This window comes from Pygocentrus nattereri, chromosome 4 (genome assembly GCF_015220715.1).
Source record: "Pygocentrus nattereri isolate fPygNat1 chromosome 4, fPygNat1.pri, whole genome shotgun sequence".
Taxonomy (NCBI): domain Eukaryota; kingdom Metazoa; phylum Chordata; class Actinopteri; order Characiformes; family Serrasalmidae; genus Pygocentrus; species Pygocentrus nattereri.
The window spans coordinates 13,714,060-13,740,224 of record NC_051214.1 but is presented as its reverse complement, the minus strand read 5'-3'; the positions used below and the strand labels follow the sequence as shown (position 1 = coordinate 13,740,224).

Genomic DNA, 26,165 nt, shown 5'->3' with positions numbered 1-26,165 from the left:
GGGCCTGTGACCACAAGGGCAGAGCTGGCTCAAAAACTGAAGACAGCCCACTGCAGGTGCAAAATGAACGACTATCTCTTTTAAATATATATATATATATATATATATATATATATATATATATATATATATATATGCGAAATTAATGAACATACAGACTGCACTACGAAGGGACTAAGGAGCAATTTGAAATTCAGCCCATGATGGGGTTCTCTGGAACCCAGTTCAAACCACTGGCTTACTGCAAATGAATTTGCTGTTCCTAGGTCTGTCCTATAAACTTAGACGTATGCTCCAGTTCCCTTTATATTATATTTTTATTGATTACTTCTCTTTCACTGACATTCTAGGCTAAGAACTTGCCACTGTTGTTTGAGACTGCAGACTGGTTTAAAACAGAAAACAGTTGATATTTAGTCATAAATCAAATGGTCATCTCCCTTTACCGTACACATCTTACAGATTTAGTGCTCCATATAACAAATATAACACAAAATCTAAAAAGATATCTCTTCTGTTAAATGAAGTGATTACCTTGCTGCACTGAGTAAAAGATCATGTCTATGTATGACTCTTTACTGGTCAAATTGTTATTGTTATTTTTTTTATCTTAATTTCATTTTATTCATCTATTTTTTATTTTATTTTACTTCATGTGAGGATATGTGTATTATCCATTCATTTGAATATATTCAATGTATAAGTGTGTGTTTAATTCTTCCAAGTTGTAACTGTAGCTGTACATTTACCCTTTATATAATTGTATAAAAAAATTAAAATGCAAAACAAAAAGTTTCAGAGCGCATGCGTAGAACACGTATTGTAACAGAGCGGACTCTTTCGGTCGCACATTTACACGCGTCAAGATCTGTGAAGTAAGCGAAATTAAGCAGTCAGTCAAAGCCGGTTTATGAGGAGCCTGGCCACTTCTTATTCCCCCATTATATCAAAAAACAGGACTGTTAACCAGCAGAGGGCGCTGCGACTGAGTCCCTCAGTGAATGGGAGTGAATGGAGCCCAGCGGCTAAAAACGAAAAGTTAAAATAGTTTCTTATTATTTCCGCAGAACGTTTCTTTAATTTTATAAAGTAGAAGGATGTATTTCACTAAAAAGGCAAAGAAAACTCAACTATATATTTCGTTTTTTATACAGCAAACGGGTTTTGGGCAGCAGGAGGCGGGCATTACTGCTCGGGTGTGATGATTGATTGGCGAGCGGAGCAGCTCATTGGCTGGTCGCGCTCACTGACGTCATGGACCTACATGAGGCGCCGTTTTAAACTCATATAGCTCGAGTTTAAAAGCTCTTAAAAATTTAACAGAGGCCTTAAAATGTTTTATTATATTCACTGTTCAGGAAACGATTGCATTATTTTACATTAAAAATGTTTAAGCATTTCTAAACTATGATTTTGCTTAAATGCTCCATAACAACCCATTCATTTTGGACTCACTTGGGAACGCCCTCTAGCGTTTGAGAAAACCGGAAGCTATTGCCGACACCGCAATGCTCATCTCTACAAATCTCTGCAAGTTCTGTGACTCGGTTAGCCCGAGCTGAGGGGCGGAGGAGGAGGAGAGGTGGCGGAGCAGAAGCGGGCGACTTAGGCGCTGCTACGAAATGGCTGGGCAGCAGTTTCAGTACGACGACAGTGGCAATACATTTTTTTATTTCCTCACGTCCTTCGTTGGCTTAATCGTCATCCCAGCCACCTATTACCTCTGGCCGCGGGATCAGAATGCAGGTGAGGCTACAAGAAAGATGTTACAGGCGAGAAAAACATCGCCAGCTAAGTAGTGAACGCTAACAGCTAACCGTGTGCTAACGCGAAGCCTTATCGCTCCTCTACCTGATAACCGATAACAGCCCTTATAGAAGACCGGACTCTCGCTCACGAGTGTAACTGGGTGTGAAGTTCTTTGTGAAAAGCACACGGTTGCGATACGTCTCATTTTGTAGCTAGTGGGTTAACGTTACTATGTTAGGTAACAGTTTACGCGAAACGTGTTTGGTTCGTGTGTTGTTGACATGGCTAGCTAGCTAGCCTCTTCTAGCTACAGTTGGAACCGTATGCAAACTTCTTGTATTGATGTTCACGGGCGGCTTCATCACCGTTTGTCCCGTCTTCCTTATACATTTCTGCCACTGTGACCACAACAGTAAAACTGAATTGGAAGCTCAACGGACAGGTTTAAGGTCTGTGTGCATTACACACGAACAGCGATAAACGTTTCGCTAGCTAATACTAGTGAGCTAGGTTAGCAGTTTAATATGCTGAACTAGCTAATATGATGCCACGCACGGGGGTCTGTGGCTGGATTGCGGGATTTAGACTTTTTTTAGGTTTTGTATGTTAAAATTGAATGCTTTGACTTTTTGACAAGCTGATTGCTAGGTGCGCCCACCGGTCAGCTCCGCGTTTTAACCTAACCTAGTTGAGGAAAAGCGTAGGAAAGTGTTCTTGCAGTGCTAAGTTCACGATGCTGGCATTCGTCGTATTCGTATTGAAGGTAGCTAACAAACTAGCGGGGGAAAGCAGGTTTTCACCTCTGCCTCTGATTTATGGCAGTTGTAATGTTTAATGTACCTAATGTAAACTAACTTGTCAGCAACGGGCTGAACGAAACAAATCCTGCTTATAAATAGTTAACCTATCTGGCCACCCGCCAGCTCATGTGTCCAAGCAATCGCGTCCCCTGCATGACGTGTCGAATTGGAGGTTGTTCTAAGTTACTTGGTGATACGAAGTGTAGCCCAGTATCTGATTCGACAGGGTAACTGATCACAGATTTGTGCTAACATATGCACTACATTGTCTGCCATATAGGCGGTTGCGGAGTTTGATGTGCAGTGGTTTATTGTAAAATTTTGATTTATTTACAGTGGTGGCCATAAGAACCAAGGGTCATAATGTCAGTAGTACAACTATAGGCATTTTATTTACTATCCACAATGTCATGGTAAAACAGATATAGATCTGAAAGGAAATATTGGGAACTTTATTGCTTTAGTGCTTTTCCTGGTTTAACACACCCACTTTAATTCAGTAACGGGCTGTTAATGAGCTGATTAGTTGGATCGTACCAAAAAGTGCAGGGCAGTGGGCCTCCAGGACTGAGGTTGAATCACTGCCTTAGAGCACCTTTCCTATATCCCTCCATCATAAATGCGTGGATGAAGCTTTTAGAGGTGGATGTGTGGTTCCCATCATCATCACTGTGAACAGTTGTGACTCAAGTTTTTTTTTTCTAGAACAAAGCATTCATATCAAACCACTTTGAACGACTTGCGCATCTGTTTATTTATAGAGAATGTTTTCAAAAACAGTGGACTTTCCGTTTAAGCTACTGATTAGTGCTCATTTGCTGGGCTCCAGAGAGAGTGTAACGAAACAGTCAGCGTATGTGCTAATGGAATTAGTAATTGGTCGCAGGGCTGGATATACCATTACTAAAAGTACATTTCACACCAAGGCACTCTTGCATTTTGTACTTAAAATTTTACCTTTATTTTCTTGGTAAATCTATTTAGGAAGCCTTTCAATGTTTAATAAAAGGTTTGTCCTGGAAATAAAGGCAGTTTTAAATCTTTAAGTACGTAGGTGTGGCTTGGCATGAAGTTTTAGCATATGTCACATATGGATATAATATATGTTGTTCAATACAGTGCTGTAATAATTTGGTTTAACAAAAGAGATGTCTTTCTACCTTTTTTTGTTCTCTTGTATTTGTATTAAGGAACAGTAAAACAGTGTTAGCCAATGTTTTTGCTCCTAAAACATTTATTTTCTATTCTTTCATGGAGTCAGATATTTTTAACAAAGAACGCCAATCTTAGTTAAAAAAATTCCCTACTATGCATATGTTTGTTCTTCCTATGCTAAATAACACATTTGTACTGCTTACAAGGTCTCAGTAGTGAATTGGTGGGTTGAGCAAACTGTTAAGAGCAGGTAGAACACTAAAATGTGCAGTGCAGGAGGCCTCAAGAGATATAGTTTAGAAAAACTGTAAGACCTTAAAGCCCCAAGCAGAAACTGCCAAAGCAGCCACAGTATCCTCAGTAGAGAGTTTTACAAGGCTAGATTTGCTCATTAGTGAGCTGTTGGTACATTTTAGGGGAGGGCTGAATGATTTGGGGAAATTAACTTATTGCAGTTTTTCTGACCTATGTTGTCATTGCAATTTAAATGCAACTATTTTCTATAAATTCATTTCCAGGCCTGTTTTTGGCCAAGAGGAACTGTATATCCACTTTTTCTGGTATAAAGCTGGAATGCTGAGCGCATCATGCTGCTCAATATCATGCTGCTATAGCAAACTTGCACTCTGGACTTCATATTGCTGCTAACTGCCTACTCTCCTACTCTCCCTCTCTTGTGTACTATTTATCTATTTTAATAACAGCTCTTGGGTGTAAACTGGACCATGAGATCTTAATTTCGTTCCACCTCATGTACCATGTGATGCGAATGACAATAAAATCTCCTTGAATCCTTGAATCATTGTGTAGTGGTTGGGATGTCACATACAGAACATGGGTGTTTTGTACCTTCTGATTGGCCTAACTTGTCTACAGTTCACAAGCTCTGTGTTATTTGGACAACATTGCTCATAATACATGCTATAAAACAACTGCAGCTCTAGGGGTTTAAAAATTGCACTCTTTCAAATTGCGATTTTGATATAAAAAATGATGAATCTTTCAGCCCTAGTTTAAGGTAGTCTTCTACTGACTTGATATGTTGTTGTCGATGAGAGATTGTCAAAATTAGTTTGCGAACCTCTTAATTCACCTACCTGGTTTATCATCAATTGTAGCTCAGAGTTTAAAATTGGAGTTATAGTTAATATTTAATTGAACTATGCAGGTTGAACTGGGCTTCCTGGAAATTGATTTTGTATTTAGTAGACCTGTGTGTAGTCCTGAGGAGGCTGACCCCCTTTGGGTAACTTGTAGAACAATAAATACTGGGGAAAAAGGGTATACAGAGCACTGATAGTATTAATGGTCATAGTTCTGTGGGGCTATTGGAAATGATAGGTACTTACATCATGTAGCTGATAAATGCTGCTTACTTACTAGTTGGTTTTGTACTTGCAGAGCAATTACGGTTGAAGAGCTTGAGAAGAGTTCATGGAAGATGTTTGTGGTATCGGCTTCGGCTTATGAAATCGCAGCAGAGCATTGTCCCAACACTAAAGTAAGTATGATTTTGAGGTTTTTTTTTTTTTTTTTTTTTGAGAGACAAAGTGATGGGTGCATCAGTACTACAAGGTGGTACTGGGCTTATACTGTGCTAAAAATCTTGTTCATGATGCTAATACTTTTTTTTTCTTCCTTTTTTTCTTTCTTTCTTCAATGTACAAATGGGTAAAAATACACTATATTGCCAAAAGTGTTCGGTCACCCATCCAAATCATTGAATTCGGGTGTTCCAATCACTTCCATGGCCACTGGTGTATAAAACCAAGCACCTAGGCATCCTGACTGCTTCTACAAAAATTTGTGAAAGAATGGGTCGCTCTCAAGAGCTCAGTGAATTCCAGCATGGCACCGTGGTAGGATGCCACCTGTGCAGCAAATGCAGTCGTGAAATTTCCTCGCTACTAAATATTCTACAGTCAACTGTCAGTGGTATTATAACAAAGTGGAAGCGATTAGGAACGACAGCAACTCAGCCACGAACTGGTAGGCCATGTGAAATGACTGAGTGGGATCAGTGGATGCTGAGGCACATAGTGCACAGAGGTCACCAATTTTCTTCAGTCAATCGCTACAGACCTCCAAACCTCACGTGGCCTTCAGATTAGCTCTAGAACAGCGGAGAGAGCTTCATAAAATGGGTTTCCAAGGTCGAGCAGCTGCAATCAAATGTAGTGGTGTAAAGTGCCGCCACTGGACTCTAGAGCAGTGGAAATGTCTTTTCTGTAGTGCCGAATCTGGGGGGTTGTTTTTCAGGAGTTGGACTCAGCCCCTTGGTTCTAGTGAAGGGAACTCTTAATGCTTCAGCAGACTAAGATATTTTGGACAATTTCATACTCCCAACTTTGTGGGAATAATTTGGGGATGGCTCCTTCCTGTTCCATCATGACAGCACACCAGTGCACAAAGCAAGGTTGATAAAGGCATGGAAGAGCGAGTTTGTTGTGGAAGAACTTGACTGGCCAGCTCAGAGTCCTGACCTCAACCCGATAGAACACCTTTAGGATTATTTAGATTGGAGACTGCGAGCTAGGCCTTCTCGTCCAGCATGAGTGTCTAACCTCACAAATGCGCTTCTGAAAGAATGGTCAAAAATTCCCATAAACATACTCCTAAACCTTGTGGAAAGCCTTCTGAGAAGAGTTGAAGCTGTTATAGCTGTAAAGGGTGGGCCAACATCATATTAAACCCTATGGATTAAGAATGGGATGTCACTTAAGTTCATATGTTTGTGACGGCAGATGTGTGAATACTTTTGGCAGTAAAGTGTAGCTCTCACGGCAAAGATAGAAGGAATATAATTATACTTTCTGTTTGGACCTTTTAAAGAGATGAATTGTAAGTTATGGTTTTGGTGTATCAGCAGCTATTAATAGAGGTGCTTTCAACTGACAGTCGTTTCTCAAAGTGCTTTAAATATTGTCAAACCAATGCACCTCATCACCAGTCATTGTAGTGCACTTACGGAGTTAAGAGATGGATGTAATTTTTAGATCTTTGTTTTTTTGTGTTGGGCATGAGAACAGTAAGAGTAGTAACATGAGCTGCATAATTCATGCAGGTTTAAAAAAAAAAAAAAAAAAAAAAAAATATATATATATATATATATATATATATATATATATATATATATATATATAAAATTCAATAAAGCACATATTAAAAAAAAACTACAATTCCTTTGAGAATCTGTAAACCTCAACCGTTGAAGGGCAGGCTGTTGTGCAGATGTCCCTTGGGCATTGGCAGCTTTGGGCTGAAGGCATTTCAGTAGCTTGTAAGACTGTGTCTGTAAGACTGTGCTTAAAAAAAATCTTATGAACAATGTCACATTTTCATTAAACATCATTTTTATAATGTAGCACAGAGGTCATTAATAGGCGGACCGTGGTCCGAGTCTGGACCCAGACGCTGTCCTATGCAGACCTGGACCTATAACCGATAAACTATGGAGAATTGTTTAACTTCGGTGGGGTAGTCATATTTTAATCAGTGTAACTTTTCTAGCTTTTATGGTACTGGTTTACTTTTCCTGGAAACTCGCAGACCAATCGCATGTCTTGTACATATCATACGTGATGCTACATAGCCAATCAAATCTGTGCATTACGATGAGCACTGAAAGTCGAGTGAGTGATGCGCACACGGGCTGCTCTGAAAAGAGAATACTTGCAATAAATGACCTCATTGATTTTAATTGAATACCCCTGATGTAGCACATTTGACACAAATTATCAGCATCACAAATTTAATGCAGTTAATTTTCTTGTTCCGTAGTTCCAGCCTGAAACATGCCTGCTCACACTCTGTTGCTATGACTCTACAACTGTAACCCTTTCATTCAAACACTGCTTTTAAATGGCAGCTTTTCTTGATGGCTCGCTTCATAAGTTATTTCCAGCTACGTTTAGCTATCATACAAAACTGCTGCTCTCAGTGGAAGTTGGTGATGACAATGTTATTTTCATGTTCATCACATGAAAGTTGAGGTCCAGTTGAGTTTAGAGAATGCATTCTAATGAAGCTTATTTTGTACAATTACTGTTTTTAAATGGACACGATCTTTGTCACATTAGAGCAATTAGCACACATGTGATTGTGTTGAATGAGGATTAGACAGCCCTAACTATAGTAATATAATCATGTACAGCTTTGAGAACTGCTATTTTTCTTAATACAAAAATTTTTCATAATTTAGAATACATGACAATTTCCTTGAAGCCTTTTTTTCTAGAGAGCTGTTTCCAGATCAAATGACAGATACAACTCTGCAGGAGGGTTTCATCACACTGATAAAATCACACTGAAATGTCGCATTGATCGTAATGATTTGTGTTTTTAGTTAGAGTTCATTTTTAATAAATGATACATGAATGTTCAAACTTGCCTTTTGTGAAGTTGAAACTTCCTCCATAATGTTGCCTTGGAAGCTATAACTATGTAAAATATACCTGTTATGATACATATATGTATATGTGTGTGTGTGTGTGTGTGTAAGTGTGGGGGCGGGGGATTAGATTTAGAGGCTCTGTTTGATGCTGTGTAAAGAGAATGAGTAATCAACTGTTAAATTTACTGTTTACCCGTTTTTTGTTACACATATAAATATGTCTTTGTATTTGTTTTTGAACTTCAACAGAAAAGCGGCCCTATTGTTTGGTTGGGCAGTATTTATCTTCCTGGCCTATAAGGTGTCTAAATTAGATCGTGAGTACCAGGAGTATAACCCCTATGAGGTCCTAAATCTGGATGCGGTAAGACCCAACATTTTCTTTCTACAGTGGTTTACAGTACAGCCCTCTGCAAAAGTTTGGGTGCCCCAAGCTAATGAGGTTTTCTTAATTTTCTAAGTGAAGGTATGTGCAATTACTGTTGATATGCTCAGTTGTGTATTTGGCTGGGTGGGGGTCAAAGCTAAAATGTGGCCTGCTCAAATGTTATGGCACATTTTTATATTTTATGAGTTCTTTTCCCCCTGGTACTTTTAACTTCAACTTATAAATGAGAAGTCTGCTCTAATATTTGCAGACAAATGCCAGATTTAAAGTGGATTTTCACTGATTTTTGCCTTTTTTTTAAACATGTTTAACACTAGAATAACTAATGCTATGAAAATTTTCGTAAGGGAAATCAGCCATCCTGTAGCCCACTCCCCTGCTGTGAAGTGATTAACGCCAATTGTCTTGGTAATGATAAGGAATGCTTTGGAAGCACCAACCCCCATGCTCACAGAAAGCTCGTACAACTCCCAAAGCACCTAACGTGACACAACTTCAAGGTGAACTTGAAGTTACAACCCGAGTTTGTTACCGATGCTACAGCGCAACGGAAAATTTGTAGAATTGTGTTTCAAAAGTTATAATTCAAGGGCGTATTCAATAGAGTAAATAATAAAAAATTACAGTCTGAATCTCGCTCTTTGTACATTTATTTTTGTTCTTATTGGAAAAACTATTATATAATGATATTTTTCGTAATCGAACACAGCGCACTGTATACGCCGTGTTTGGTTTCCTTTTGCGGTCATTGGAAATCTTGGTGTATTGGTGTATAGTGCTGAGAATGCAGACTGTTTTGTTTGTCTTGGGGGCATACACCATCAGCCTTGCACCATCAGATCTGTACACCTGTGTGGAGAATCTCTCCCTTTCCCTCTCTCTTTCGATGTCAACCTTTTCCCAAACTGTTCCATCTTTTGCCTGTATGCTTGGTGCAGGTGTGTTGTCGGCCTGTCGTAGTAAACGCTTTATTTTCGTAATCGAACACTTTCAGTTCTGCATTCTGTTTGAATTTGCGTAAGCGCTATTTATGCTAATAACACCAATAATAAATAAAAATAAAAACGAGTTTGTAATATTTTACACACACACACAGAGACACGGCACAATTTAGTAGTACTGTATAACTATCCAAAAACGGTATTTATAATTATCTATATGATGAAACAAAACATTTTTATTTTTAATTTACTGTAGAAAATCAAATATACTGATGATAATGATATGAAGATATTACACTAAACAACAATCAATCAGTATATTATATATTTATATATGTACAGAGATGGGGAGAGAAAGAGAGATGTTTCTAGTAGTTCTAGTAGGCTTTCTGGATGCACCACATAGCTGCTGCCTCAGTGCTTCTCTGTGAATCAACATAATAAAGCTTGACCTATGGTCCTGCTAATTGCTGGCAAGAAGGAGGGGTGATGTACTGAGGATCCTGAAATCTCAGTCCTGCTAGTGGAAACATGTATATTTGTGTCTACAGCACAAATATAGCCATTTTAACTATCATGACAATGATAACATGCTGATTTAAAAAAGTAAATGTTTTAGGCCAAAATCCTCATTCTGTCATCTCAAAACTGTCGAACAATCCCGAAAGCATCATGCAAAGTATTTGTAATCATTTTCTGTAATAGCTTTGTGTGTTGTAGCTTTTAAAGACATAACTGCTTTGGACATCTGGTTCCTGTCACCACCACTGACTCAGCAACGTTCTCTAGACTGGGGCATTTCATATCAAACTACTGAATTACTTAGCTTATGTCTTGATCTAAAACTGGTTGAATTCTTCTTTGTTCCCTGTAGAGGATGCTTTATCTTATTTTCATTTAGAAAATCAACAAAACGTGTAATTGGGGGATGCTCATACTTTTGTATATGACTGTACAAACATGTGTTGTATTCATTGCTATGTGAAGATTTCTTTTCGAGGCACCATAAGGAGTGTGTTCTCCTCACTGTTCATTCTCAGATGCTGTGTGTTGCACTGCAGAATAGGTACTTACTGAGGTCTAACTGTTGATGTTTTGTATTTGTCAAGGGGGCATCTGTGTCTGAGATTAAGAAGCAGTACAGAGTGCTGTCGCTGAAATACCATCCTGACAAAGGAGGAGATGAGGCCATGTTCATGAAGATAGCTAAAGCTTACTCAGCGTAAGGATTGTCACACTGTTTAAGCTTCATTGTTCTGTTTTATTTATAGCACTTCTGTCCATTTGGCTGTTGTGCCCCAAACTGGAAACAGTTGCTCTGAACACAATGTGTTACACTGTGTTGGATATGGGCCCCAGCCCACACAAACTCTGGCTTCAACAGATACGAGCTATAAAAGTTTTATTAATAATGTGGAGCATCTGTTTTCAAGGACATTTTGATCACTTCAGCTTCACTGTGTTAGCTTGCACATTATTAAAATGAGTTCTTTTTGTGTGCCACAACAGAAGCTTGAGCTGGATTGTTTGCATTTTTGTTCCTTAAATTTCTTAAAGCTTCACAAAAAATCTGACAAATAATTTATATAAAATAAAATTAGTATAATTATTGCAGTATATAGACTACACTGTAACAAAATCCAATGTCCTCGGCATCAGAAGACAGTTGATCATCCAAGTCAGTGAATTCCATTAATTATTTTAGTTGTACTTTGCACTTTTATTTTTTGCATCATTCTAAATACAGAGACTATAGATGGCTTTGCCTAACAAAAGACTTTGCTTCTGTTTTTTTTTTTTTTTGGTTTGGGGTTTTTTTTTTTGTGCTGTGTTTTGCATATCCAGTGAGTTGTGTTGTGAAGTGTTACCAGACCAGAAGTGCTGGGGCTCTTAATACTTGGCATGAGCAGTGATTACAACTCGTCTGTTGTCCTTCATAGAAACCAGAAAATATTTTCACACGGTTGATATTTTTACACGGTTCATTTTTCCCATTTTCATTACAAATAATTTGATTAGTTTTGATTTATTTATTTATTTGATTATTATTCAACACTTTGTTGTAGATCGATTTAATCATATTTAGTCTTAGATTTTGACTTTTTTTTTCTTTCACAAAAGCTAAGTGATTTTTTTATAAATCTTTTTATTTTTTTTGACCCAGAACTGTTTAGTGGCTGAAACATGAAACTACGCATACCTAATTGGTTTTTAATATGAAACTATACATTTTCAACATACTTTTCAAGCCTGCCTTCAGTCATGCCATAATCTGGATTTTGGTTTTAAAGTATAGTACATTCGAAGTAAAGACGTTCGTCTTAACAAAATATAGTTATGTTGTGAGCTAATTTGATAGTTCCGGATGTCTCCTGGATGCCTTGTGTAGCCATTGTGTAGATTTTGTAAAATCACCAGCAATTTTGATTTAACATAATAAAACAGAGATTTACTGCATCAGGTATCAAGTTTTAACTGCAAACAATACCAGGGTACCATGGGAAGAGGTTTGAAAATGGTCACTTGAACACATTGCCATGCATAGAGCCCACCACGTAGTGTATTAATGTCATTTGTAGTGATGCTAATGTTAGTGTTTGTCTTAGTATATAAATAGTAACTGCCCAGATAAATTGCTATTTAAGTATTATTTTCTCCGATGCCTAGTACGGAGTACTGTGTACAAACTGAATGGGTTTCTGCTGTGTTCCTTTCACAGTTTAACTAATGAGGAATCACGGAAAAACTGGGAGACCTATGGCAACCCAGATGGCCCTAGAGGTGAAGACCCTAAACATGACTTTTTTTTTAATAGTTAATTCTGTCTTTGCATTACAAAGCTGAAATTCTGTCTGTGTCTCCTCTCTTTTTGCTTTCTGAACGCTCTGCTGTCCAGTCACAAGTTTTGGAATTGCCCTCCCTGCATGGATTGTTGACCAGAAGAACTCTATGTTGGTAGGATGTCTCTGATATTATCAGTTGTTTGTTCTTTGTCTCTAAAGTTAAGATGCCACATTGTTTCATATATATGAAACACCCAAACGAATCATTGTTGTTTGTTGCCTGTGTTGTTGACCTGTGTTTGTGGTTTACAGGTGCTGTTGGTGTATGGTTTGGCTTTTATGGTCATTCTTCCTGTGGTTGTGGTGAGATACTTGTTTTATTACTAGAGTTTCTTTGAAATCCTACCGTTAATGCCTGTGTGTACCTTAATAAAATTTTATCAGTACAAATAGTATATATGTATATGTCTCTGTGTTTTAGGGCACGTGGTGGTACCGTTCTATTCGCTACAGTGGTGATCAGATCCTCATTAACACAACTCAGCTCTTCATGCACTTTATGTACAAAACACCCACCATGAACATGAAGCGTAAGTGCACATTCTGTTGTTTGTATGTCCCTGAGGGAATAAAATTTGATATGTTGGAAAGAGCTCTGCACCTGTAGATTAATGTATATGTGTGTGTGTGTGTATATGTGTGTGTGTATATGTGTGTATATATATATATATATATATATATATATATATATATATATATATATATATATATATATATATATATTCTTTTGTTTTTTCCAACACTGAAGACATTTGGCCTTGAGATCAAAAGGAAAATATCAGACAGTAGATCAGAATTTCAGCTTTTAATTCATTGTATTGATATTTATAAGCCTGGACCATGGCACCTTTGATGGTAGTCCACCCATATGCCTTGCTTGCCATAACTGCATCAAGTTGGTGACCCACTGACAACACCGAACTGTTGCTCTTTTTCTTAGCAAATTCCAATTTTCTTATTCTTACTGCTGATGAGTGGTTTTCATCTTGTGGTATGGACTCTATAGTTCTGCTCTCAAAGTGTTCTTCAGATGGTAAATACCTTCACCCCTGCCCTATGGAGATTATTTTTAATGTCACTGACTGTTGTTTTTGTGTTTTTCTTTATAGCTCTTACAATGTTTCTGTCATGAACTGCTGCTGTTTGTTTTTCTTGGCTGAACTCATTGTTAGTACACCAGTCGTGTCTTTGTTTTTTAGTACATTCCAAATTGTCATCATGGCTATGCACACCTCTTTCTCTCAGCTTCAAAAATGGCTTGCTTTTCTGCCATATACGACTCCCTGGTGTTCATGTTTGTTTATCTTTTTCAACAACAAATGCGGTCTTCAGAAGTGGAACTTGGACTTAAACTAAGAGTGGACATCCAGAGCTGTTTAAATCTATCAGGACCTTCAAATTAGACAGGGACATCTCTCTTCTAGAAGCAGCAGAAACAGGATGTTGCATCAGATAAAAAGCACCATGGTCATGTTCAGTGTAGAGCTTCAGTATTTTGAGCTGTGATGGCAGGATGACTGGCACGTTGTCTCTACAGTGACACATTTACTGTGGAGGCATTTTGCAGCAGCCAATAGACAGAAACAAATGTCGCTGTCAGAGCACTTTCCTAGCACTTGTTAAACCTACAGCAAAAGCTCAGCTCAGCTTGAAGTCTCAACTCAAGCACTGAAAGTGTGTCTGCAATAATCCGTCTTTTGGTGTGCACACATGGGTTTGCAGTACCAATTGGGCCTAACAGGGTTACATTCTCAGAATTGCAGGTGTGGTTTGGATTCAGGTATTCATGCCTATGCAGGCCTTTTTGTGGAATGCCAGTATATTTTGTGCTGATTTAAATACATTTGCACTTACAGCTGTCCCAAACGTGGCTTACTTAAGTTATGAACTCTTGGCAGCATCAAAGGGAATACATTTAGGAAGTTGTACTTAATTTAAATACTGAAATAGATATGCATAGTAAATAGCTTATGGGACACATGTTAAAGCTATGAATGAAGAACTTAACATATGGGTTAATGCTGACAAATTTCAATACACTCAAAACTTGGATTGCATGATATGAATGTAAAATGCAATGTTGTGTGGAATTGATGGATATCACAGTGACAATATGAGAAGTGATAACTTTTCATTAAAATAGTGTATTTAGGACTAGATGTGAAGCAAATACAGACCTTTTTGTTTTCTATTTTTGGCTGTGTAAACAGAAATCTGACTGCCTTCTCCTTCAATGGCAAAATATAAAATAACATAAGCACGATGAGCAGTCAACATTACCGTAACAGCTTTTGATGTGAAGACTTATTTTTTTATGTAGACACACAAAAATGAGTACTTATTTATTTATTTTTTATGCGTTTTATTTAGTTATTCAATATGTTTGTCGTGACGGTAGCCATTACTGCCTCGCACACTTGACACAATGCTGGGTGTGAGAACAATCCTAATATCTGATGCATTTTTACTGGCCTGTATTTCAGGATGGAGTTGTTGTTGAGCTGTGCACCTGAGTGTTTTGTAATTGCCTATTCAGCCAAATGGTTAAGTGACTTGTTTACTCTATAGGAGAGCAGGGCTCGAGCCTAGCGTAGAGAAGGCTTCTAATGGTTTGTGCCGGCAATGCAATCTCTCTGGTGCTGTGTATATGAGGTAATTTGATCTGTCCTGTCACGGCAGCTCTAAACAATGTGTTTATTGTGGAAACTCATATTGTGATAATGATAGAAATATGATTTATTGTGCAGACTTACTCTAAACACAAAGGGCCAATGTTTCAGTCGTTTCCATCACAATAAGTCATGTGTGGCACAGAGAGTTTTAAACAATGGCAGCAAATGAAGATGAAGTTAAGGAAGCAAGACCCACAGAATTCACAGCGAACAAAGCACAAATTAGATAACTAAAGCTGAAGTACCTACACATTCCAACACATGTTCTGTTCCTGTTGATATCTGGCAAATGCTTTATGTACCTAGCTTAAGTGGTTAATGTAAAGGTGATGTTAAGCCACATGTTGGAAAAGAGAACCATCTCATGGAAGAGGTGAGGGCTGTTTAAGTACAGTGTGGCATAACTACTGCTGTACCAGTTCAGTAATGAAATGGTAAGGCTACAGACATAAGACCTTCCAATTGTCCTGGGGAGTTAAAAAAAAAAAAAAAGTGAACGAGTTGATGTTAAATCTGTTTTAGGATGCTAGCAGAGCAGTTAAATTGCCCACTTAAAATCTGTGAAATATACAGCCATGCAATTACAATTGTGCCAGTTGGTCATGCCAGCCATAAAAATAGCAATGATGAATGCAGAAACCTTTAGCCAACAATGTATCACATGTCTGAGGCAGATATAGCCTACTAGAGTCGTATAAACAGTGTCAAAAATGTGTAATAGAAAAATGATTGCGTGCTAGAATGGGGGAAAAAAAGCATAATGTGTTAAATTAAAATAATTATTAAATCATAAATTTAACTATTAAAGTTGAACTATTTAGTGACTCTTTAATAATGAAAAGATTTCTTCATTTAACTCGTTTTATACTTTTCAATAAGCAAAATTTCAGCTGAGATCAATGTAAACAAAAGCGTTTTAATATTTTGAGGGTGAATTTTCAAATTTGCGTTATTTGTTCCGTTTAAAGGGTGTTTTTCACAGAAAGCATTCGTTTTATAGTATAAATAGTTGATAGATTAACTGATTTATAGAAAAAATCATTAGCCCTACTCACAATATTTATATTGCCTAAATATTACTACACTTTAACCTTATGGACTGTGTCTAAAAAAAAAAAAAAAAAAAAAAAACCTGACTAGCACTGCTTTCACTCAAAATCTGAACTGATATATCACAGAATGTCCTTATTCAGCCTGATAACTGACTTCTCTAAGTATCCCACAGAAACCTGACCTTACACAAACATCACTGCTGTCATTTTTATTTCCGCAGTCTTTATTACTGTCTTTAATATCAGAGAAGTATTTGGCCATCACCTTGACCAAACAGATGGTCTTCTTTCTGACTCTGCTTTGCATCTCTCCTCACTGTTTCACAGGGTTAGTGATGGTGCTGACGGCGGCATTCGAATTTGACCCACGTAGCAACAAAGAAGCTATTATAAGACCAACAGACAACATTGAAGTTCCACAGGTAGAGGACACTGTTGTTACATGAGAAATGTAATACTGGGATGTTGTTATAATATTGGTGTATCACTAAATATTAGTTCAGTTTTGTTAGCATGTTAATTGAAAGCTGTATAGATCACTGAGTATGTTGTGTTTGTAGCTGATTCGGGAGCTGGGGAACATTAATGTGAAGAAGAAGGAGCCTCCATTCTGTTACCCCTATAGTCTGAAGGCCCGTGTTCTCGTGCTCACACACCTTGCTCGGATGGAGGTGTCTGAGAATATTGAAGAAGGTAAGCATGAAAATCCCTCACCTAGGCAATGCATTTAAGAACCTCCATGCTATATTTTTTCATAGTCTTAAAAAGATTGAATATCAAGGTGTTTTTTCACAGTTATTTGTGTGTTGCAAAGTTTCAGGCAATTTTTCTTTTTCACTCAAGTATTTGTGTCTGTCTTTCAGATCAGAGGTTTGTAGTGAAGAAGTGTCCTGCCTTGCTTCAGGAGATGATCAACGTTGGCTGCCAGCTCACAATGATGGCCACCAGTAGAGGAGGTATGTGCACACAGTCGCAAGATCGAACTGGCAGTTAGACATTATGTATAAAGCCTTTGTAGTTGTTTTAGTTTTTATTTTTTTATCTTTGTTGTTACTTAGACAGGAGGAAAGACGTGCTAAAATATAGTGTCCATGCACTGCTGTCAGTCACCCTATAAGACCTTAGTGTTTTAAGAGACTGAGGTGTCAGGTCAGATTTTGTGGAAGTTTTTTAGACCATATCATTTATCTTTTTAGATTAACATTACCTGCACAGGCCCAGAAAAAAATGTCTGGCTCAATATTTAGTAGTCAAATGCAAAATCAACATTATAGTAATAAAGATATGATAACAATAGTAGATAATTCACTTGCATCCTCAGAAGACACATCCTTTACCAAGACTCAATTCTCTTTGAGTACTTGTATTCTTTCACATTCATCTGCTCAGGGAAGGGGTTTGAATCACAACCGATGTTAAAATGTTCTTCTGCATGTTGTCCAGTTACTCATTTCCAATCAGAGGTCTCCCAAACCATACATTTTACATACTAGAGCTTTTAATTTTTTTTTTTTTGTTTTGCTCTGTTTTGTGCAGGTTTTCGTGCTCCTAGATTGACTTCTATAGAGAACTGTATGAAGCTGAGTCAGATGGTGGTTCAGGGACTGCAGGAAGCCAAGTCTCCTCTGCTGCAGTTGCCCCACTTTGAAGAGGAGCACCTTAGATACTGCATCTCTAAAAAGGTACCCAATAAGCACATCTCTTGTGTTTTATTTGGTGATTAGAGTTGGTTCATTGTTGGTGTGTTCTGGCTTTCTAATGCTGTGACTGAAGTGGGTTCAGGACACTATTACATATGTCAGCCATTTCTGGAATTTCTGTGAGTTTTGAAGGAACTGAAATCACCTTTAATTCACTCTTAATTTTTACTGAACATTGTAGATCACTACATGGCTAAATGCATAACAAGGTTCGATGTGAGTCTTTCGTTACTATGTAACAAACAGAGAAATGTTATGTGAATTTTGTCTGCTGAGCCATTGACAATAAAACTTGTCAGACTCTCTTGATTCAAAATCACTGGCTGGTAACTGAATGTTACTGCAATCATGGACCAAGAATTAAATCTGTAGCCTGATCAGGTTTTGGAGTTGTAACCTACCTTTTAACTTGATTTCTGACTGCACTTCTGATTTATTTGTTTTTGTTTTTGTTATTTATTTAATTTTTATTTATTTATTTATTTGTGAACAGCCATGGTATAAATGTTCATCTGCCATTTGTGGGAAGGCAATGGTAGAGTGGGGTGATATTCTGGGTGGAATTTCTCCCAAGGTATTAGTTAAATAGTTATGCCATAAATAAAGGAGAACACAATGTACAAACAGTGTAAAACATGCTAACAGTTGTGCTTTACCTGATTGCCTGAGTCAGGGATCTTTCTGCAATCTCGCATTCCCACCTTCTGTGTAGTAAATTAGTCTTGTTTAATGTTAGTTGAGGTTGTTATCGAGGGAGCGAACATTAGAGAGACACATGAGAGGAACTGCCAGCCTTTTGGACTATTGATATGCTAAAGGCTAAACTGGGGCTAGAAGCTAACAGCCAGCCTGTGTCTGCGGTGTGCGCGCAGTTGACAATGACGGTCTTGTGCCATTATTTCTATAGACATGTGTCCACTGCCTTATTATAATTATATAATATTAGGATTTATAGGCCACTTAGGTTAGGTAGAGTTATCAATATTTATACTCTCCATCAGCAGATACTTAAGGATCAGTTATCTGTATCAGAAGGGGGAAAGCGCAATACGTTTAAGGCACAGTTTATGTGTTATGTGTATCTAATTGTCTGTATCAGTCAATTATTTTCACGCTCAATTACTTTCTCAGTATAAGGTGCGGAGTATTCAAGATTTGGTCAGTCTGAAGGACTCTGACAGGAGGAACATGCTGAGATTTCTAGGAGAGGAAAAGTATGATGAGGTCATGGCCGTTCTTGGAAGCTTCCCCCACATTACCATGGATACCAAACTTCAAGGTTGGGTGATCTGCATTGTTGACTGTGTCCAACATTTAAGGAATGTTACCAAGGAATGTAAAATGTATGTATGTTTGTGTATCATTTCAGTGCTGGATGATGAAGACAGCAATAACATCACAGCAGGGTCCATTGTTACAGTTACGGTTACCTTGACACGGAAGAAAATGGCTGTAAGTAATACATTTGCATGCACTGTTTAGCCGCATTCATGATTAACCAGCAGGATGAATATCTGGATTTTTAGTGTTGACAAATAGGACTGCAATTTGCTGCTTGTTGTTTGCTTTCAGCAAGTGCAAGCTCATTTTAAACACACCAGGAGCATTCAGCCTCAGGTGAGCAGTAAAGAGCTCTGGGCAGTTTTTAGCACACTGCAGCCATTCTAGGCACTATTAATTTTTCAGGCATGCTTGCAATTATTGGTGGTATCCACAAGAGGTCAGTATAGTGATTTAAGCACATTACAGTAACCTTTATGAAAGCATTTTACTCTGAAAGCATTGCTGACTAGCTTAATTTCATATTCACTCATTCACTTCATTCATACATGTGTGGTTGTGTTCTTGTCCAGGAGGTCTTTGAGAAGGAGCAGGACCCTCAAGCACCTGCAGAAGAGACCAACACAGAGGAGGCAGTATGTCTGGTTTAATAATTATTCAAACATTTCAGAATTTAATTAATGAATGAATAAGGCCCATAGCTTTATTTATAAAGGGTGATCACATTTTAATCATAAAATTGCAATATTTTCATATATATTGCAATTAGATATCTTTCCTAAATTGTTCATTGTCTAAAATCGCCATTGATGTTGATCTTTTTTTTTTTGATCATTTGCAGCAAGGTGATGCCATTAAAAACAAAACTAAAGTTTGGCAAAACAAACATAAAGGAGCTAAAAAAGCAGCCAAGTCCAAAAAGAAGAAACTGACGAAGAAAAAGCCCGTCTCCCAGCAGCAGGCCAAGGGTGACAAAGCCAAACAGGCCAATGGCAACGTCGCAGGAAATGTAAGCAATCGTGAAATATAAATTGCTAGTCATCCACTTCTGGTTCATGGAACATTAAAATGGCTGCTCATGTGCCTTTCACAGGAAGTGGCTGTAGTAGCAAAAGAGGAAGAGGAGGATCTTTCTGACAAAGGCAGTGAATCGGATGAAGCAGAGGGAAACAAAGATTCGCCCAGCGAGAGAGACGAAGAGAGCGACAAACAGAGTGACACTGAGGTTGATGAGATTGCAGGGGATGATGAAGAGGTGTTTGTTTTTTAAATTAATCTTGAGTGTAAAATTGTTTGCTATATGTTTAGTTTATATTGCATATTTATTCAAATGTTATTTTAGGTACATGTGCATATAGTTTACATTCTGTATAGATACATTGGGGAGGTTGATGACAGTTAACGGTTGTTGAAAGCTGTGCAGATGTGTGATAAGTTTTTCTGTCTGTATATGACTTGTAGGAGTGGGAGGCTCTGCAGCAGAGTATCCAGCGCCGTGAACGAGCACTGCTGGAGACCAAGTCCAAGGTCACACATCCAGTCTACAGCCTGTACTTTCCTGAGGAGAAGCAGGAGTGGTGGTGGCTCTACATCGCCGACCGCAAGGACCAGACACTTGTGTCCATGCCATACCATGTCTGCACACTCAAAGACACGGAGGAGGTGAGAGAGAGGGGCAGAATGCAGTAATAGGCAGTATGGAGAGGACATGTATCACGGTGTAGTAAAAAAAATTTCTGCATATCACAGTTTAGTGTACTTATTACATAAGGATTGAAAGCTGATAGAGTTCAGTTTGGAGAAATCGACACAATCTCATTCCTCCATCCTTTTTCAGGACCAGTTGCTGTGCCTTCTCCATGTTGTCCCTCACAAGCTCTGTGATCTTTGACATTTTTTTCTCTCATTTTGAGGACATGTCAGAAAGTGTTCAGCCTTTGCGCTGTGTCCTCGCCTTCTTCGGCCTCTTTCAGGACGTCTTAACGCTTCTCTCACCTCTCTACCGTAAAGAAGCTGGAATGGTGAAAATCCCATTGACGCTTGTGGCACCACCCGGTATGAGAACAGGACATACAGGAACCATGTGTCCCAATCTGCTCCGACCTCGAAGACTAAACGGCGAAGTATGGACTTCAGGGTCTGGGTGAAGTGTTCAGTTAGCTCGTCACTCTGAGGGTGGTATGGTGTGGTTCTGATACCCCTAAACCCCAGTAGTTTAAAAACGTCAGTGAGCTACTTGGACATGAAATTAGACCCCTGATCTGTTAAAATCTTTTGGGATTCCTAACCACGAGATGAGTTGAACTAGGGTGTTGACATCTGCCTTGTCTTCACCTTTCTCCCTGCGAACGCCTCTAGGTACCTCTGACTTTTTCCTGCCTTCCGACAGCTTTAGATTTACGCTTTTTGGTGACTTCACAGAATGGGAGTTTCTTCATTAGTGCTGCACTTTCTTGCTCTTTGTTTTTAGTCTTTGCACGGGTCATTACCGTAGCTTCCGCTTTACTTTGCTTCTGAATTAAAAGATCTACCAGCACGTCAGTAAATATTCAGTACATTCATTAAACATGTTTAACTGTTTAACTCATTGTTAACCTCTGCTGTTGGGTGAATCTGCTCCTCCCCATGTATGCATTTAACTCTGAGCTCTCCTGTGTATTTTAACTGCGTCTCTGGGAGACAGTCTAGTGTTTGACTTGCACCAGTGTCTAATAGTGCTTTGTGCTTATTGTCTCATACTTTGATGGTTAAAATCACATCTTTACTGAGCTCTTTTGGTTTAAAACTCTTTTCTTGCAGATGTATAACATAGCTGGTTAGTACTGCTCTGAAGCTTAGGGCATATGTTAGCTTTATGACCCACTTTATTCCAGTTAAAACATCTAAGTTTTATCTGGGCTACGTTTCATGTAGCTAGTTCTGGCTTTTTTTTAAATCTAAGCTTTGCCGGTAGCCCTGAGTGGATGATCTAAAAACCTCAGGCTTAGAACCACTAACATAACCATCCCCAAACTTACAGGGTGCACTGCTGTGCTATTGCGTGCTCAGATCTCCCAGCCAGAACTTTCCTTCAGCTTGTCCTGTTGCAGTGTATGCTTCTACGAGTGTGACCGCTTGATCCAACGATGTTGGGCTGTGTTTGATGATCCAGCTGCGGAGCTCAGAGTTTGCCATCTTGAGGGATTGTTCAGTGATAATGGTGTTGCCAGTCTACGTCTCTTTGTTAATTTTTTACATTGAGTACTGCGTTCTTTACCTTTTCAGTCACACATGTCTTCAGTGTCCATTGCAACATAAGCTGCTCTTGCTTTGACTTCTAACAAAGGAATCGGGTGAAGTGCCCATCTCTCTACAGGCCACTGCGCAGTTTGCGCTAAGCGTTCGAATGTAGCCATAAAGTGTTCAATGTCATCAGTCTCTTTCAAAGTAGGCATTCTAGGAGCTTGCCATACCATTTGCGCTGTAGGTTGCTCCTTCTGTCACTGTCTTTGACTTGCTGTTGCCATTTGTGAAGTCCTTAAAATCCATGCTTGAGGTTGCATACTCTGCTCTACGTTCCTCGTGCTGTGCAAAACTCGCCGCGTACTGGCTTTTCTGGACTTCTCCTTGCAAAAGTCCGAACTGATGCTGAAGCGACCACCATCTTTGCTCTTGTCTTGACATTTCACAATGTATGAGCTCATCTTTACTCCTCTGCTGGGCGAGTAACTCGCAGACTTGCTCAATGCTTGCTGTTGTACTCCTGGTGGTGGATTCACGCCGTCGGCTGTTGACATTGCTCATTCCCTCTCATTCTGCTCCTCCGTATGCAAGCTTGTTGCTGCTTTTTTAGGAGGCATTTTTCTCAACATGTGCCTCGTAATGACTCAAAGTCCTTTTATACACAGTTTTCAGAGTCCCTTCTGTCACCGTTTGTGCTGTACGTGGGCACCACCATGTTTGTCACTTCTTCAGTGTCGGCTTTTCTCAGTTGCCGTGCTCACTGCTACCGCCTCAGTGTGAATTGTTGCAGCCACTTCCGTCACTCCTCGTGGGTCTCTGAAGACATTGAAAGTAGATGCTGCTGCTATGATGCGATGAGCATCATGGGAACCAGATACTGTTGTCGTTTTAATATTACTATCATCGAGGGAACCAGACACCGCTGCCTCTATAATGATGATGCTTCACCGAACCCCATGAGGAGACAGTCACTGGGTAGTGGCTGTGACTGAATGGTAAGTGGAATGCAGTTGCAGGCTGAAGACAGGATGAGTCTGGGTGGTTCTTTGTAAATGGTGAGTGATTAATTTACAACATGCAAAACATGCTAAAGAAAAACTGCAAACCCAGAATAAACGGTGGTTGAAATGTGGATCCAAATCATTGGCAGTACAGGTAAATATAATCAGTCCTAGGCCATAAGGCCATAGAGCTCTACACTTTTAGCTTTGCTCTACTCCCTTTGCCTCAGCTTAATCTCCGTCTGAGGTGAGTATCCTCGAGCTAGCCTCCCTTTTGCCAATCTTCTCCCATATGTCTTATAAGCTTAGCCCCACCCCTGCATCACCTGAGCTAAACCATTCCACTCTGCAGGGGTGTTGCTGTGCTATAGAAGTGGATTAAAACATAGGTAAAATCATAATCCATTTCATAAGGCCTTAACAGTGCGCACATTCGTTAACCTGTCTCACTCTGTTTCCTGAGACCTAGGCTGGAGACATTACCCCTCCAGTGAGCTAACCGTGGACTCTGACACACTCATAAGTGAGCTCCATCTGATCTGCCTCCCTTTTGCTGACTCTGCTAGTAAACAGACAACAGGTGAGTATTACAGGTAGGTGTTCAGGTAAGTATTAAACGCATCTGGTGATGGGCAATGCGTTTGCCTCAGTGTCTGATTGAGTGTCTGTTTTGGTAAGAATGAGGATTCAGTTGAATCTGTATTGTGAGAAACCTTAAGATGTTAGAAATAAAATGTGCTGTAGCTGTTGGCTTATCCTGTACAATTTCAGTTCAGATGTCTGTTTGACGGGATGGATTCTGTGTATGTGCTTGTGTTTTCTATGCTTTAACCTAATGCAGTCTGTTTCCCAGTTTTCCCCATCTGTTTCATTCAAAATAAAGAGGACTATGGCAAGAAGCAATTAGCCTGCATGGTTGCGACTAGCAATCTCTTCATTAGCAGATATGAATAAGTTTGCTTAGTGTGGTTTAATTAAAGTGTGGATTGTGTGACTGTCTGTATTGTGTGTGGATTTTGTTTTTACCAAAATGCTCTTGCAGGATGCTTTTTCACTCATTTTTGTGGGGGAGGGTGTTACAGCGTAATTGTAAATTGTTTGAATGCATTAGATTAAAAATGAATGCAAAAGGTTGAATGTGCATACAATCTGAGAAAATGTGCCTGTCATGAAAATAGAATGTGTTTGTGTGCGTGAGCTTTAGTGTGTGTGTGTGTGTGTGTGTGTGTGTGTAAGAGAGAGAGAGAGAGAGAGAGACGGACGGAATGATGTGCGCTGCATCTCCTCCACAGCAGCTTTCCCCATAGCCTGTTGCCAGGCAACCTCCATGCTGCAGTGTCTGCCTATTTAAAGGGCCAGTTACAGGGCAGTCAGATTTTGTGCCATAATTCACACCCTAACATAAGCTTACTGTCTGCACTGAAAGTCTGATTGGGTGACAATGAGTCTCCTCTCATTTTATAAGCAAATGAGCATGTTTAAATGTACTTTGAGTCCTGATTCCATCATGTAAGAATGAAAAGTCATGATCATAATCTTTTATTTTCCCAGGTTGAGCTGAAATTCCCTGCTCCATCGAAAACAGGAAACTATCAGTATTCAGTGATCCTCAGATCAGATTCCTATATGGGATTAGATAAGGTCAAGCCACTGAAGGTCAGTTTCTTTGAATTCTCTGGAAGTGCTGGCAAAAGGCCACACCCTCAAAATGAAAATTTTAATAAAGGAATGATGTGCATTTTTGATGCACAGATACAAATTTGTCCACATTTTTAGAAAAACGATTAAAATGTGTTTAGCATGACACATCCTTACCAAAACACTTGGTGTTTGAGTGTATATGGAAATTAATGGGTTATGTTATTTTATATTATGTTTAGAGATAAAGTAGGTTTGCTTGTTTATACTTGTTTATTAAACATATAATGTAGAACATCCATACACATCTTTTAATTAAGTTTAAACCAGGGAGGCATCCTAATTTCAGAATTTTGGAATCTTTGAAAGGCCGTACATGAAATGTTTGTTTATTTATTGTTCAGTTACATTTTTGTTGCCTTTTTAAAAGCTTCTAGATGTCGGTGATCTGTAGATTATTCATATAGTTGTCAGATCAGTACATCAACTTATGAAAAGAAAGCTTTCTAGTTCTCAAACAACCATGTCTTTGCAATCCACAGTTGGAGGTGCATGAAGCAAAGGCCATGCTGGATAACCACCCACAGTGGGACATCCCAGAGACTGAGGAAGAGGAGGAGGATCAGGAGGACAGTGACGGCATTGAGGAGTCTGAGGAAGACGATGAAGACAACGATTAATCCAGCCAACCCACATGAACTCGAACTTGGTTCACGCACCCATGTGCCGCTCTATCTCTGTAACACACAAACACCTTCACAGACAGTCCAAAGCCACTGCCATACCACTGTAACCGCAGAAAGAATGTGGTTTTTGAGAGGTATGGACTGTGATCCTTGCCTTGGTTCCAGACAAACGGTCGTGCACACAATTTATGTTCTTCACATGTCCACTCGTTGGATGTCAGTCGGTTCTTTTTTTTCTTTTTTTTTTTTTTTCTTCCATGATCTAAATGGCTGTGAGCTTGTGTCTGCAGCGCCGCCAGCACCATTACACCTCATCAGAGGTGTTTGACCAACTGCCGTTTAAGACTAATAAACAGACTGCTTCTCCCCAAAAAAGGCACCTCATGATCATCATTTATTACTGTCACATTTTATGCGTTGTGGGTTTTCCTTTCCATCACATTTTAGTCCAGTGTAGTTCCACTGGCTAGTGTGAGCTGGATTGACTAATGAGGTGCACCACAGTGCTGTGGCTGTGTACAGGGAGCTGAGTGACAATGGAAATGGGGAACTGGAGGGGTAAATATTAATCATGCATCTCATTTTTGCTCTAGTTAAAGGATGTGGAGGCTCTCCTTTTGCTCTCTTCCTATGAAGCTCAACAC

At 39.1% G+C, this 26,165-nt stretch overlaps 1 protein-coding gene across 2 annotated transcripts; it reads left to right on the top strand.

Annotated features, from left to right (window-relative positions):
- The first annotated feature begins 1,555 nt into the window (after positions 1-1,555).
- On the top strand, positions 1,556-25,900 carry sec63 (SEC63 homolog, protein translocation regulator). Of its 2 annotated transcripts, XM_017712969.2 has the most exons (21): positions 1,556-1,746; positions 5,106-5,205; positions 8,347-8,461; positions 10,536-10,648; positions 12,146-12,207; positions 12,323-12,381; positions 12,522-12,572; positions 12,691-12,799; positions 16,321-16,415; positions 16,554-16,686; positions 16,857-16,949; positions 17,530-17,675; positions 18,825-18,972; positions 19,063-19,145; positions 19,266-19,310; positions 19,547-19,609; positions 19,816-19,983; positions 20,068-20,229; positions 20,436-20,636; positions 24,749-24,853; positions 25,378-25,900. In XM_017712969.2, exons 1-21 carry the CDS (start codon positions 1,623-1,625, stop codon positions 25,513-25,515), a joined length of 2,313 nt encoding a protein of 770 aa, XP_017568458.1. In that variant the 5' UTR covers positions 1,556-1,622; the 3' UTR covers positions 25,516-25,900. The 2 variants fall into 2 exon arrangements, with proteins under 2 accessions (XP_017568458.1, XP_017568459.1); XM_017712970.2 differs by lacking the exon at positions 19,266-19,310 and having other exon boundaries at positions 25,378-25,515.
- The last annotated feature ends 265 nt before the right edge of the window (positions 25,901-26,165 follow it).

Bases quoted from the DNA above. Each gene is read 5' to 3' on its own strand.
- sec63 (XM_017712969.2), top strand. From the start codon at position 1,623: ATGGCTGGGCAGCAGTTTCAGTACGACGACAGTGGCAATACATTTTTT. The intron at 19,146-19,265 runs GTAAGTAATACA...GTTTGCTTTCAG, and splicing joins TGACACGGAAGAAAATGGCT to CAAGTGCAAGCTCATTTTAA. The intron at 20,637-24,748 runs GTGAGAGAGAGG...TTATTTTCCCAG, and splicing joins CACTCAAAGACACGGAGGAG to GTTGAGCTGAAATTCCCTGC.